Raw genomic sequence first — 16,396 nt, 5'->3', positions numbered from 1 at the left:
AGACTTTTATTTTATGTTTGTAGGATATCTTGAAAACTACGGGAGATACAGTTCTGGTACAGAACTGAATTTTATTTGATTTTTCAAGCCAAAAAAAATTAGAAACCATCTAATTTATTCTATACATAACGTCTTCAAAATTTCAGTATGATATTTCACTGGGGTAACTGAAATCCGAGCGGAATTTTTCACTAGCCGTATATGTTAAGAAAATTATATAATTTTCTTTACTGCAGTTTAGTTGTTATCGTATTATCTTGAAAAGTTCTAATTGTTATTTCTCTTCTGGATCACGTTTTACTTAATTTTAATGTTTTCCATATTCTATGTTCTTTGGTTCTTCAAATCTTTTTATTCACAAGTGTAGTTTTGCCATTATAAAATTTGTTGCAGTTATGTAGTCAAGTCCTATATTTTGAGTTCCTGTTTGATTTTTCTTCATTTGTATTGGTTTTACAGATACGTGAATTTTTGAAATCAGTTTTTTACAAAACACACCTTGTTCGGATGACGATAACGCCGAAGCGTTTTTCGCCCAGAAAAAACAAATAAAAAAAATTCTTGAATAGAAATGTATGTTTGACATGTTTCTGTCATTTATTGGTATTATGGATTTTTTTGTCTAGTTATTTGACTGGTTTGATGCAGCTCTCCAACATTCCCTATCTAGTGCGGGTCGTTTCATTTTGGTATGTCCCCTTACATCCTACATCCCTAAAAATTTGTTTTACATATTTCAAACGTTGCCTGTCTGCACAATTTTTCCCTTCTATCTCTCCCTCCAATATTAAAGCGACTATTCCAGGATGCCTTAATATGTGGCTTATAAGTCTGTCTCTTCTTTTAACTATATTTTTCCAAATGCTTCTTTTATCAATTTGCTGCAACACTTCTTCATTTGTCACTTTACCACCCTTCTTATTTTTAACATTCTCCTGTTGCATCACATTTCAAAAACTTCTAATCTTTTCTTCTCAGGTACTCTGATCGTCCAAGTTTCACTTTCATATAAAGCTGCCCTCCAAACATATAATTTCAAAAATCTTTTCCTGACGTTTAAATTAATTTTTGATGTAAACAAATTATATTTCTGAATGAAGGCTTGTTTCGCCTGTGCTATTTGGCATTTTATATCGCTCCTGCTTCGTTCATTTTATTTTAGTAAAATTACTAATTTTACTTCCCAAATAACAGAATTCCTCTACCTCCGTAATCTTTTCTCTTCTTATTTTTATATTAAGTGGTTCAACTACATTATTTCTATTACATTTCATTACTTTTATTTTGTTCTTGTTTATTTTCATGCGGTAGTTCTTGGTTAGGACTTGCCAGTTCATTGTTTCTTCAAAATCTTTTTTACTCTCAATTAGAATTACTATATCATCAGCAAATTGTTGCATCTTTATCTTTTCACCTTGTACTATTACTCCGGATCTAAATTGTTCTTTAACATCATTAACTGCTAGTTCTGTCTAAAGATTAAAAAGTAACGGGGGTAGTGAAGAAGATCCTTATCTGACTCCCTTTCTTATTACGGCTTCCTTCTTATGTTCTTCAATTATTATTGTTGCTGTTTAATCAACAATAATAATTGTTGATTACTCTTCTGGTTCCTGTAAATGCTAGCAATCATTCTTCTATCCCTGTATTTGAACCCTAATCATTTTAAAATGCTGAACATTTTATTCCAGTCTACGTTATTGAATGCCTTTTCTAGGTCTATAAATGCCAAGTATGTTGGTTTGTTTTTCTTTAATCTTCCTTTTACTATTAATCTGAGTGCTAAAATTGCTTCCCTTGACCCTATACTTTTCTTGAAATCAAATTGGTCTTCTCCTAACACTTCTACTCTCTTCTCAATTCTTCTGTACAGAATTCTAATTTAGATATTTGATGCATGACTAGTTAAGCTAATTGTTCTTTATTCTTCACATTTATTTGCTCCTGCTTTCTTTGGTATCATGACTATTTATTACACTCTTTTTGAAGTCTGACTAAAATTCCCCTTTTTCGTAAATATTACTTACCAGTTTGTATAATCTATACCATTTTGTATAATCTATCTTATCATTTCCTCACTTGCACTGTGCTGTGATTCTGCAGGTATTCCGTCTATTCTTTCTGCCATTCAAATCTTTTAATGCTCTCTTAAATTCAGATCTCAGTATTGCTTTTCCCCTTCATCCTCTTTGACTTCCTCTTCTTCCTGTATAACACAATTTTCTAATTCATTTTCTCCGTATAACTCTTCAATTTATTCCACCCACCCCAATAGGTGGGTGGAATGGAAAGGTAATACCTTTCCTTTTGTATTATAAATCGGTGTATCATCTTTGTTTAACACTTAGATTTTAACTTATGTACCACAAAATTTTACTTAACTTTCCTGTATGCTCCGTCTATTTTACCAATGATCATTTCTCTTTCCACTTCTGAACACTTTTCTTTAATCCCCTCTTTTTTTGCTAGTTTGCACTTGTTTATAGTATAGTATAGTTTCTTAATTGTCGGTATTTCCTTTTACTTTCTTCATTATTAGCATTCTTATATTTTCTACGTTCATCCATCAGCTGCAACCTTGGTATTCTGTGATACACTTATAGAATTATACTGTGGTATACTGGTAGAATTAAGAATTCTCTTTATAACATTCTACCATTCTTCTACATTTTCTACCTTATCTTTTTTACTCAGACCTCTTGCGTGTCCTCCTCAAAAATCTTCTTCACCTCCTCTTCCTCAAGCTTCTCTAAATTCATCTAACACTTTTTCTTCAGGTTTTTAAACCTCAATCTACATTTCATTATCACTAAATTATGTTAGCTATTAATGTCGGTAAGTTTTTCAGTTGACCGAGTTGATTTCTAAATCTTTGCTTAACGATGAAATAATCTATCTGATACCTTGCAGTATCACCTGGCTTTCCATGTGTATATTCTTCTATTATGATTTTTAAACTGGGTGTTGGGATTTACTAAATTATACTTTGTGCAAAACTCTACAAATCGGTCCCCTCTTTCACTCCTTTTGCCCAGCCCATATTCACCCACAATATTTCCTTCCTTTTCCAGTGCTTGCATTCCAATTTCCAAATATTATTGAATTTTCATCTCCTTTTATGTGTTTATTTGCTTCATCAATTTCTTCGTGTACACACTCACACTCTACCTCATCATCATCATCATGGATACTTGTAGGCATATAGACGTCAACAATAGTTGTCGGCTTAGATTTTGATTTTATCCTTATTAGAATGATCGTCGCTATGCATTTTTAAATACTCCACTCTCTTCCCTATTTTCGTGTTTATTACGGAACCTACTCCTGCCTGCCCCCGAACCTCGCTAATTCCTACTACATCTACATTTAATCTATCTATTTCCCTCTTTAATTTTTCTCTCTTATCAAACTTTTTTAGATTTCTAATATTCCACGCTCTGACTCGTAGAATTATTATTTTTCTGGTGACCCCTTCCTTAGCAGTCCCCACCCGGAGATCCGAACGGGGGACTAGTTTACCTTCGGAATATTTTACCAAGGAAGGCGCCTCCAACATTTTTATATGAAAATACAGAGAGTTAAATTTTCTTGGAAAAAAAGCAGCTATAGTTTAGTTTTCCATTGCTTTCAGCTGCGCAGTACTGAGAGGATTGAGTGATGTTGATATGGCCGTTTAACTCCTCCTGACTTACGCCCTTAACAACTACTTAAAGAGCTGCTACCGTCTTTCAGGAATCATTCCTTAGTCTGGCTCTCAACAGATACCTCTCCGATATGGTTGCACCTTCGGTCCAGCTACTCTGTATCATTGAGCACTCAAGCCCCCTCACCATCGGCAAGTTCTCATGATTCATAGAAGGTGGTTATGGATTTATAATATGTTATTGTGGTAAATTTATTATTGGGGTTTGTGGTATTTATGTGGAAAGGGGTTTAAAAAAAAATATTAGTTTATTTTATGTGTCATATTTTGTAACAACATTCTTTGGCATTTAATATTTTGAATATTAATGTTTCATTAGTATAATTAAATAAAAGCGCTTAGTATATTAATGTAGAGAGCTTTCATTTAAGATGTTATAGATGAAATGAGTTATTAACCTTCTAGTGGTGAGGTGACGTCAAAATGACGACGCGCGTCTGGTCGCTACGTGTTACCTCGTCCCTTGATCACATAATGAAACGTGCTTTGCAGTAGCTGGTTATTTTTTTAGTTTTAGATTGTTGTGAACTGAGAATTTTTATAGTATCTGATTTTTCTCAGTCAAGTGTACGACGTCAAACTGACGTGTGCTCACCATTTATGTCGGTACAATCTACTTTCGTAAAATGAACAAATAATGCGGATTTTTGCTTATATATTAATTTCTTTGCATCTAGTTGTTTCAATTTTATTAACTTTAATTATTAGTATTAATTCTTTCCAGTGTAAAAATGAACGTGAATGATCAGAATTTCGAAGAAGCAACTATTCGTGAACTGGATGGATGGGAAAGCGAGGATTCGAATATTGATGAACCAGTTATAGGTTAAAAAAGGGAACAAGGTGCAAATGGTAATCAAGAATGGGCTAGAGATGGAAATAGAGAGGAGGTTGCTGTAGGAAATGAGGAACAGACTGTTGATCGGAATGACTGTATTGTCAGCGAACATGACACAGAACCTGAGATCGAAGTTTAAGGAGGTGGTGAAAATGTAGGGATTGATAAACATGGGGAAGTAGATGAAAACGTTATCTGAGTAAATACAATTTTTGATGATCTAATGGTTTATGGTAGAACCGAGAAGAAATGTCCGAGTTGCGGCACATTATATTTTACGAATTGGTAACAGGCGTAATATTCGAAATGAAAGTGAAATTGAAGTATGGAATAAACTATTTTCCTATTTCCTATTTTAAAGTGTTTCGCCGTATTAAAAAGTGGTTTAAAGTATTAAAGATTTTAAAAACCTTTATTCACTTAACAGTAACTAAAATTAAAATTTACTTAAAAATGACGTAAAAAATAAAGGGGAGTCAAAATGATTTCACCTCACCGTGTGTGTCTGTAAAACATCACCTCACCAACTGAAGGTTAATGATTGTACAGTAATACTTCCCAGTATTTGACAAGGCCCGAGAGCAACAATCTGTTCTTTATGTTTTAAAAATGCTAATACAATATTATGTTCGGTTATTGTATAAACACTTTGAATAGAACAACAGTATTCTGTATTTATTTCATATAAATTAAAAAAAAAAATTTGCTAATTAGTTGGTAATTTAAACGACTTCGTAAAATTCGAGTTTTTTATCGTTTTTCTGAAAATAAAACACTGTTCTCTATGTTCGTATTTTAATAAAAAAAAAAAATAAATAAATAATACTGTACTCCTGTAATCTACCAATAAAATAAGAGATAAAATTACTGTACTATACTAAAATGGAATAAAAATAATGTAAGCTCCACAGTGCAAGAGTATTATTTAAAACACGTAAAAAAAAAATTTAAATCAAAATAAAAACTAAATACGGATACGTTTATACGTAGGTGGTTTAAAATAGCTATGTTAGTTTGAATTAAGTCCTGGTGCATATTTTTTTTCAACAAGCGACTGCATTTCTGCTATTAAAATAACGCTTTCTGGTAATCCATTTTGTAAGAAATAATGCTTTAATTTTCTAACCTCTTCTGTTGTTTCCTTACTCCTGGTGGTAAATCCAGGCTGTCATTATCGACATCTTCAGAGTCATTTTCGTTCATTTTGGAAGTAAAATCTAAGGCAGCAACAAGATCACGGATATCAGTCTATATGTCCTTTGTGAGCGGGTCGTCATTGAGTATACTTTGTAGTTTCCAAACCGTTCTGTAAGTTCTTGTAATTTTCTCTTAAGTAAGTATTTGGGGGAAGAATTGTCAATTTTACATTTTCTAAGCTAACGTTAGGGTGGGATTTTATATTGTCCAAGAATAATATGACTTTCCTATTTTACCTTCCCATTCTACAAGCAAACATCTAACCACTCCATCATTATATCCCTAGTCGTCCAAGATTTTTTATTTGAATACGATTCAATTTCTGATTAATTTATGTTCACGCCGTTAAAAGATCGTTTGGCTTTGCAGCATTGCTGATTATTTGTGGTTTTTCAAATTCACCTGGACATATTCACAGCCAACATAACAATCATTCTTTCTTTTGATATCTTCCTCCTGTACATTTTCCTTTTTCAAACACATTGTTTCACTGGGCAAAGCCCGGAAAAAAGACCAGTCTCGTTACAATTAAAAATGTTTTTTCATTCTAACTCGCGCACATTTAATTTAATTTTTCTTTCTACTCGGACACCAAATTCCCATCTACAACACCAGTAACATCAGAAACATTTTTGTATGAAACTTTATATCAATTCGGAATTTATCTGACCGATAATCTGACTGATAATCCCTAATGCTTTAAACTCATCGTAACCGAGAGTTCGTTAGCAATTTCCTAGATCTTTCTCACGTATCAAAGTCCAGAGACCGGATTGTTATTAGTACGAGCCGTGCAGAACCACTCATAAGTCAAATTATCAACCGCTAGGCTTGGGGTTTTAGGAAATGAATTTTTCCTGAACGCACTTTTTAAGATACACTTACGTTAGTTTTCCCGACATCAAAACGTTTTGCCATATCACACGCCGCACTGAGTTTTTCGTTTTCGTAGACCGTTATAACTGCTACTTTTTCTTTTAATGCCAAGCGTTTACGATTGTGAGATATTTTAAGTTGCGATAAAGATTTGTTTTTAAATACATAGAAGTGAACGTACAGTAAATGTACGTATTGAAAATGTACTACAAGAAAAAATACACTACTATACCGCGTAAGAAAAATATTACGTGTTCAATGTACAGTATATGCTTGTACAGCAACTGATGACGCAATTGATGACGCTGAATGATGAGTTGATTGAAATCAAAACATCAACGTCTAGCCGTGAAGTGAAGCGATACTACAGATAAACAATTTAGTTACACCGAGTATAAAGTAAAACAAGAAAAATTACAATTTTTATTTGGGTTGTCCGTTTTTCAGACCGAATACAGTTTTTATATGTACGAATTGTACATAAATGTTTGTACAATTGTACGTAAATTCATTGTCATTGTCCGTTACTGAGAAGTATTTTATCTATTAATGCCAATATAATACTGCCGGGGAATCTACTTGTCCGGTATTAAGTGGAGTCCGTTATTTAGAAGTGTCTATTAAGGGAAAATAATAGTCCCATTGTATATATTTATGGTAATTGTTTGGTGTTATTTATTTTTTATTGTGAAATATCTGTTTTTAATCTTTATGTTTATTAATTTTTATTTATATTTCTGGTTCAATTTCTATTTCATTACTGTTTTAAATTTGTTCAACTATTAGTCCTAACAAATTACACTTGAGAAAAATTGTTACTTGGACTTCTATAAGTGGAAATGGTAAAGGGGCTTATAATAAACACAAAAAAAAAATGCTTGAGCGGAGGTGTTGGGAGGATTGATTTAGGGGGGTTGAAAAGGGGTGGAAAATGGTATTGCGATTTCCGGCGAAAGTTGACGTCAAAAAAAGTATAAACTACATGAGTTGTAGATCATGCAAAAATCTACAACTTTTGTTAAGGTCACTTTTTAACATAACCTCAATTTCCGAGAAAAATTCGAAAAATCATTTTTTTCGTTTTTTATTTTTAATTTCCGCAAAAATAACTTAATTTTGACGAAACTTGAATGAAAGTATACCTTTTTGTGTCTTAAATAATCACAACTATTTTCAGATGAAAAATCAAAAGTTTCTGAGATACTCATTTTTTCCACTACGAAACACTTAAAAAAATTCTACTTCGAAGAATCACCGTATAGAGTTTTGCCGGTGCTCATTTTTTTTTGTTTTGACACATACTTTTTGGTAAAATAAAAAAAATCTATAATCACAATTCAAAAACATGCTTAAAAATGAAAAAAAAAGATGACTTGCAACAATGAATTTTTCAGTAATTGTTGATAATTTGTTTAAATTTAAAAAAAATCAAAAAACCGATTACACAATTCAATTGTACAGAAAAATACAAAAGAAACTGTATTTCATTGTTTGATCCAAAACTTTATTTTTCTGCAGTATTGCTATAAACATTCAATTCGATTAATGAAGCTTCAGATAAATAAGAAATACGAGGGTTATTTTTTCAAGGTTCGATCGGTCACGAAATTAAAACTACAGTGGAATTAAAAAAAATTTATTTGTAACAAGTACTTACATAGTTACGCTATTTCTCTACTTAGTCGCCACTCCGATTTTGACAGTTGTCGTAGCGTGTACCAACTTTCCAATACCCTAGTCATAGAACGGAGCCGCCTGTGTTTTCAGCCATGTTTCTACGCTGGTCTGCAGCTCGATGTCTGTGCCAAAATGTGTCCTCCTAGCCAGAGTTTCATGTGAGCAAAGAGGTGAAAATCGGATGGAGCCAAGTCCGGGCTGTATGGTGGGTGATCAAACACTTCCCAAAGAAAACGCTGCAGGAGCTTCTTTGTTACAGCTGCAGTGTGCAGTCGAGCATTGTCATGGAGAAAGACAATGCCTGATGACACCATTCCTCTCCGCTTATTCTGAATTGCCCTTCGTAGACGTTGAAGAGTCACGCAGTATGAGGCTGCAGTGATGGTCGTGCCACGTTCCATGAATTCTACCAAGAGAACTCCATTCCGGTCCCAGAACACAGAGCCATACACTTTCTGTTGGAGAAGGTTCGCTTGAACTTCTTTGGTTTACTGGAAGAATGAGAATGCATCCACTGTTTGGATTGTTCTTTTGTTTCTTCAGTTTCGAAATGGACCCATGTCTCGTCCCCTATGACAATTTTGTTCATAAAATCTTCTCCTTCATTGCGGTAGAGCTGAAGAAACGTTAGGGAGGCGTCCATTCTCATTGTTTTGTGATGGTCGGACAACATCTTGGGAAACCATCTTGTACACAGTTTGCGGTACTGAAGTCTTTCGCTCACAATGGTGTAGAGAGCTGACCTTGAAATTTCAGGAAACGAATCTCAATACAGAAGTGAACCGACGATTTTCTCGAATTGCCTTATCCACTCGCTCAACGAAATCATCGGCTGACACTCGCTTTCTTCCCTGACCGCCTGCATCATGAACATCTGCACGTCCTGTTTTAAAGTTTGTCGCACTTTGCTGTCACTTATTGAAGTTTCACCGTACACATTACATATTCGTCGATGAATTTCAGCTTCATTACATCCCTCAGCCTGAAGAAATCGAATTCCCGCACGAACTTCACACTTGGCGGGAGATGCTGTTGTTGTAGACATGTTTACGTGCTAGCTGCGTGTTCAGAACTAAACGAAGTGACGCGGCGTGATTGAAGGCCATACTAGAGACGCTGCGCAACACATATACGCAAAGGTTCATCCGATTTTTGGGCGGGTTTTTATTTCGCGACCGATCGAACCTTGAAAAAACCTCCTAATTTTTGTAATTTATCGAAGAATCGATTAGTGTACTTATTATTTTTTTTTTAATTTTGATGAATTCATAATGTTTGTGATTTTTTTAAATAAATTTAAAATTCCAATTTTTGTTTCAAAATTATATTTTTCAAAATTTTTATTGCAGGTTTTTGCAAAATGGTCCGTGTTGACTATTTTGCATCCTTGATCATTGACCATTTTGCAATTGAAATCCTCCATCTGACCTGTAGAAAGTTTGGCGTATTTTGAACTAACTACTGTGTTTAGAGAGTAGTTTGAATTAAATCTGATAGATAGTGCTGTTTAGACAATTGGATTTATTTAATTATCATTCTTACTTTGTAAAGTGAAAGGTTAAATTTTGTGAAGTTCTGTAATGTTCTGTTTTTTAATGTTTTATCAAACTTTTTTTAATTGTTTTCCTTTAATCTATATATATATATATATATATATATTGGATATACTCAAATCTAGCAATAGCGAAGCATTGCCGGTCTGCTAGTATTAAATTAACATTTTTGGTAATTTATCTTGATGAAAAAACTTCATTTTTGTAAGACTTTTTTTTTCTTAAGTCCCTGAGTAAATTTGAAATCTTGATTTCACCTGATTTCATAGTGCTTGATTTTATCTGATTAAATTTGAAATCTTATTTTGGCTAAAACACTCCCATCTCCCTTTTCCAATTTTTGAAAAAATTTAATACATTCTTCCACTGCCTCCTTTGAAGGTACTACCTGCCTACCAAGTTTGAAGAAAATTGGTCCATGGGATCCAGAGTTATAAGACCAAATTCAGGCCAAATACAGTAGCTTGCAAATTAATTCGAACATAGGGGTTTTTTTTTTTATTTCTATGTTTTGGCTACACTGTTGACCACACTCTTTAAGTTATTTGTGTAGTGTGAGGTTATTGATTTTTGCTGATTTAGCAATTTTCATTTTATAAATAGTGTTTGTGAAAATGTAATTTTTTTATAAATCATTTTTTGTATTTATTGTTCTGGGTGTCTTAAATATATAATAATGGATATAACTTTTTTCTTTCTGAGTATATCTGTATGACACAATGAGAGATAGCTTCTAAGTGTTATGTTGGGTTAGGGGCAGTGAATGTTATTTAAAAACAATTTAAAGAAATTGGTTCATATTCACCTCGGGCAAATGTGGCTGTAAAAGAAAAACTACTCAACACAGAATTGGTGATAAGTGAGAAATAAGTAAACTTCATCCAGAATTATCTGCTGTGGACATAAATCGAGAATTAGCAGGCAGTGGAACAGATTTACACATGCCAGCTGTTGAATGTAGACTACTTGCAGCCGGATAGAAAGCTCATTGGCCAGTTGAAAAATCTCTGCTTTTAACACTAGCAATTTGCAACAAAAGGCTCTTTTGGTCTAGAGCGCATGCTAACTGACCAAAGAAGTCTGAAAAAATGTTGTTTGTGATGAGTCACATTTTTATGTTCAGGTTCAAAGTGTTGCATACACTCGAAAAGCATCAATCGGCTCATCAATAATCAGTTAAACCAGTAAAACCCCAGAAAAATTTTATTGTTGTCATTTTGCATTTGAAGGCCCTTATTCATTACTTCTAATAGATGGTATGTTGAAAAGTGATGGATGTACCAAAATTCTGAAGGAAAGGTTGTATTGTAACCTCAAAACAAGTTCCCACAAGGTAATGGAGTATTCCAACAAGATTACCAGTGTGCCAGCATGCCATACTGCCAAAAAAATGGTGAAATTTAAAAAAAAAAACACAAGTCCTATGGCCAGGCAACTCCCCAGACTTAACCGAATTGAAAATCTTTTGCCAGTATTAAACAAAACCTATTCAAAAATGAATACCATCACATAAATTGATCTCATTAAAACAATATTATCGATGGTTTCAGATTAGGAAATCAAAAAAATGTAAAAAAAAAAAAAAACAAAAAAAGTGTAATACACTTATTGAATCGATGCTAAATCATGTACGTGAAGTGATTAAGAATAAAGGATATATTTATTAATTACTAGATATTCATAAATTGTACAATTATTATCAATTTCTAATAAAGTTACTTTTTGTTAAATAAAAATTTGTATTCAGATAAGTTTGCACTTTACTATTTATACATCTATGTGATAAAAATAGATTTTTTGGTCTTGGGAGCTAGGAATTAAATCTTTTGCAGATTATTTAGAGTCTATTAAATTACTTTCTTTTTTTTTGTTAGTTTTTTAAATTTCTCCTAAGGCACAAAACTTAAAAAAAAGACTAATTTTTCGATTGTTTTTTAGAAAGTAAAATGACATACTATGATTTGTTTTTTCACTAAATGAACACACACAATAGTGGACTGTATAACATTTTTATTGTAATGAATACTAAGACATTGTAATACTATGTAACATTTAAATATTTAAGATATTGTAACATTTAAATATTTAAGATATTGTAACATTTTAACACTATGAATGCTTAAGACGGTACACACTTCCGTCTTTCACAATATCTCACCACGCACTAAACTATGCATCAAAGAATCCCCACTCCCTCACACTCACACATCAACATACATCAGCATGCAAAAAACATGAATCCGAAATGACACGCACTCACACGTACATACACATGAACGATACCAAACATACTAGTTGATTTAAAAATTATTTAACAAAGTTGAATATTTGCTATGAAAGATTCAAAGAAATTCTTTGATGAGATATTTTAACAAACTACTTCCTTGAGGCAGAATGATAAAAAATTAAAATACTTTCTTGTTTTTATTTTCTTGTTAGCAGTTCCATGTACGCTTTTCTACTGGTGTACTAATTCATCTGAAAACACTTAAATATATCTTTGTAAGATTCTAAATATTTGTGCCAGTTTAGTTTAAAGTAGCAGAGTGAATACTTGAAAAGTAAATTGGAAAAGTTGATTTTGTTCAAAAACAATTTACAAAAACTTTACTTAAAATCCTAAAACTAAAATGGCCATTTCAACTGTTAAAATGATGATCATCAGTATTTTTAAAGTGATTTTATTATCTTAATGAAATAAATTTTTTATATTCAAAAAAACAACTTCTGTTTAATTTAAACTTCATAGGTAAATTTAATGTTTTTGTTGATTTGATTTAATTTAATTTTTTTTATAAGATTTTCAGTGTGATGTGAAAGTAGCAAAAATATCATTCATGTAACCCGATTGAACTTGTGGGAGTATTGAAATTTTCTGTTAAGTTTTATTTGTAGGTTAGTCATGAAAAAATTAGTTAGAAATCCGGACTGAGGCTTACTATTACTTTTCCATTTATTTGTTTATAAAAATCTTTACTGTATCAAAAAGCATTTTGCTTCATATATCGATCTCTTAATCGTTTATGTTCTTATTTTACTAGTATCAATGAATTAGGCGATCAACCAATCTTTCAAAATTATTATTATTATTTTGTTCATGAGAATGTTGGAATATAGTGCAGTAAGATGTTGGATAAAGTTTAGTGTAGTAAGAAATAAGAAAATTTCACCAGTTTGTGAAAGCTTATCTTTTAAATGATTAATTAGACAAAAGCTATTTTTAATGAAATAAATGGCATTAAATTCTTTTAATAACCACCTTGCTTAGTGCCATTCATGGATCAGAAGTGATTACTTTCCTGTGTTTCTTAATTAATTGTCTACTGGCTTACATCCTGTTAATTTCTTGGGTGAAACCAGGAAAAAATTCTTTTTAATTATAGTGTTTGGACCCATCTCAATAATTTTGTGAACCCTATTTTTTATAATCATGTTTAATTAAAATTACAACAGTTAATGTTTCAATTTTTAAATAAATAAAAAAAAAAATAAAAAAAAATATTTTTAAGCTCATTGATAATTTTGTTTTTCTGTCACTTGCAATGTAGATTAGGAAGCAAATTAATTTTATCCACTTTATTTTATTGATATGTTTTAACAACCGAAATTACTATCTAGTTTTAAATTGTAAGTAAAATTTGTAATAAGTAATTTTTGAGTATAATGTAGTCTTACGTTTAGATTTCAATAGTCATCTAGATGTAGGTTTAGTTTGACTTTTTATTAGAATAACGTCCCCAGGATGAAGTTTCTTTGTGGCTACATCTGTGTGAGATGTGACCATCAAACTGAAGGTAGAGGACTGAGGGTGTGGCTGTTTTCCTGAAGGAAAACGTATTAGCCACACAGATTATTCTGGCTACAACCATCCCTGTGGTGGCAGTGAAAGTGTTGACACTACTTAAAACTGATATCTGCAACTTGTACTCCCAAATTCTGATGTCAAATAGGATGATCTATTCGTACTGTTATCACAGATTCCCCTGCCCTGCCTAATAATTGGTGATTTCAGTGCCATCACTATACATGGCGCTCATCATCATGTTCTTGAGGTATTGTAATCGATCAACCGAGGCAGAACTTGGATCTTTGCTTGTTTTGAAGAAAGTTTTCAGATAACATAAAACCTAAGTAGCAGATAAATTCATATCGATTTATTTGCTTTGATTTTTTCAGTTGTTTTTGGTGAATTCAGTTTTACATGCACCATTACACGTATTGGGAATATGTACATATTTTGATTTAGTATTGTTGCTTTCAATTTTGGAGTTAATTCAGAACTTTACAAATCTAGTTTTTTACAGCCTTCTTAGAACCTAATAGAACTTTGCACCTTTCTTAGAACTTTGCAAACCTAGTACTTTACAGCCTTGTTAGAATCTATACTTTATTCTATTGTTATCCTATTGTTATCACCTATAGTGTATTCTACTGCTATCCGGTTACCATATCCAATATACTTGTTAATTTCAGAAACCATTAAATAATTTAAATCACCAACTGGTTGATAGAAAAATTATTTCATTTGATCTTATCTTAAGTTGACAACGCTGTTTAAACTATATTTTTTCTGCTAAACATGCAGTAATTTAAACATTTTGTTAGTCATGGCATAGTTAATGGATAAGTACTAATTTAAAAAGATCTTATGAATCAAAATCGTTGTTCAAATAATAATAATAACTGTAATATCAATAATTGTGAGTGTAATTATTGAGTAGGTGTTACGTAATCAATTTTAATAATTTAATTGTTGTCTATTTTAATAATATTTAGCTAACTATATTCTGGCAGGTTTTGTCTATTTCAAAATCACTATTTAGTGTTCTGTGTTAGTTTGATTTTTCTGATGTGATTATATATTTGCATGTATATTTCTTATTGTAATCATTCTTTTTTCAGAGTAAATTGTCTGGAAGTGCAGAATTTAAAAAAAAAAAAAATGGCTGGATTAATGAATATGCTTAAAACAATGATGTGGAAGAACTATATTGTACGAAAAAGACATTGGTTTTTAACAATATTAGAAATAATTGTACCATGTTGTGCGTCTTGGCTTTTATTATACATTTATTTAAATCAAACTTTACAAAAATTTACTGTACCTGCATACTATCCTGAGCCATATTCTCTTGATAGTTGTTTTTCTGATCGTGTGCTTCAGGATCACACAGGTTTTGTTGTTGGATTTTCGCCAAATAATACAGCTACATTTGAAATAATGAATACTGTGAAAGACAAAATTTGGAAAGAACAGGTGAATGTGCCGTTAGAACATCTGTATTTTCAACAAAAATATATGAGTAAGTAGATTGTTGAATATAATTTTGTTTCCACCAAATTAAGTAAAAAGCCATTTATTTCATATTGTAATCTGACATTCACAGAGGGAAAGTGGGACAGATCTTAGAAATTAAAAGGATGTGATGTAAGAATAATTCCAGCTATAAACAAAATATTTTATTTCCCCTTGGAGGAGTAAGTGTATACTGTGGCTATTAAAATTAATAAAAACTATTTCTTTAAAAAATAGGAAATTAAATAAAGTGAGTATTGTTGGTATTAGTCTTGAGGATTTTATTTCTACAGATTTAACCGATTTTCTTAGTTGTGCCATCATTACATTTTCCTTCTCCCTCTCCGTACACGTTTTACCAAAGAGCTCCTTTGCTGTAAGTATCAAATTTGTTTACCTTGTGAGCAACTTGTATATTTTTATAAAATTCTACCCAGGTCTATGTACCATTTAATGTCCACTACAGTAAGAAGTTTTAGTCCATCAGAGTTTAATTTTATATGGCAATTACTTGTAAGGAAGTGCGTTCTCTCAATATATGAGGGCAGTTCGGAAATTAACCTGTATTATAGCATAGTGCTTGTAGTAGTGTTAAAGGTGCTGCCATTGACTCATCAGTGTACTCTCTGATCAGTATGCTTCCAGCTATGTCAGTGTGAGTCGTGCACTTTAGCTCAATTGCTTGTTATAACCTAAAAATATGAACTTTGCAACAGAAAATCCTGTGAAATGCAAGATGCTTGCTGTCATTAGATTTCTTTGGGCACAAAATGTTTTAGCAGCAGACATCTATCATCAGTTGTGTACTGTGTATGGCCCAAATGTTATGAGTGATGGTATAATGTGGCAATGGGTTCGATTTTTATAAAATAGAAGGGCAAACATCCATGAAGAAGCAAAATGTGGTAGGTCTACAGTTGCGATTGATGATCATGTCAGTGAAGTTGATAAAGTGTGTGAAAATCGAAGATTCACAATCTCTGAACTTTCTGAACAATTCCCGGAAATTTCTCATATGGTTTTGTATTGAGATTGTCCCCAATAAATTAGGCTACTAGAACTTCTGTGCTCAGTGGGTTCCAAAAAATGCTCACAGATATCCATCTAACCAAACAAATGGGCCCTGCCTTAGACTTCTTTTCATGCTACAACGCCAAAGGAGAAAGTTTTTTGAAAAGAATTGGGACTGGGAATGAAACTTGGGTGGCCTACTTGTATTCCGAAACAAAACAGGAGTTGGTGGCGTGGGGCCATAC

At 32.3% G+C, this 16,396-nt stretch overlaps 1 protein-coding gene across 2 annotated transcripts in view; it reads left to right on the top strand.

Moving 5' to 3' along the window:
- LOC142322045 (phospholipid-transporting ATPase ABCA3-like) overlaps window positions 1–16,396 on the top strand; it is a 186,324-nt gene that overhangs the window by 19,333 nt on the left and 150,595 nt on the right. For both annotated transcript variants that reach the window (XM_075360660.1, XM_075360659.1), the window contains exon 2: window positions 14,747–15,147. In XM_075360660.1, the coding sequence (XP_075216775.1) occupies window positions 14,787–15,147 (361 nt within the window). In that variant the 5' untranslated portion in view covers window positions 14,747–14,786. The remainder of the gene's footprint in view (window positions 1–14,746; window positions 15,148–16,396) is intronic.

Source organism: Lycorma delicatula, chromosome 3 (genome assembly GCF_047948215.1).
Source record: "Lycorma delicatula isolate Av1 chromosome 3, ASM4794821v1, whole genome shotgun sequence".
Lineage (NCBI taxonomy): Eukaryota > Metazoa > Arthropoda > Insecta > Hemiptera > Fulgoridae > Lycorma > Lycorma delicatula.
The sequence above is the reverse complement of the archived record's forward strand: the minus strand, read 5'-3'. Positions and strand labels throughout refer to the sequence as shown.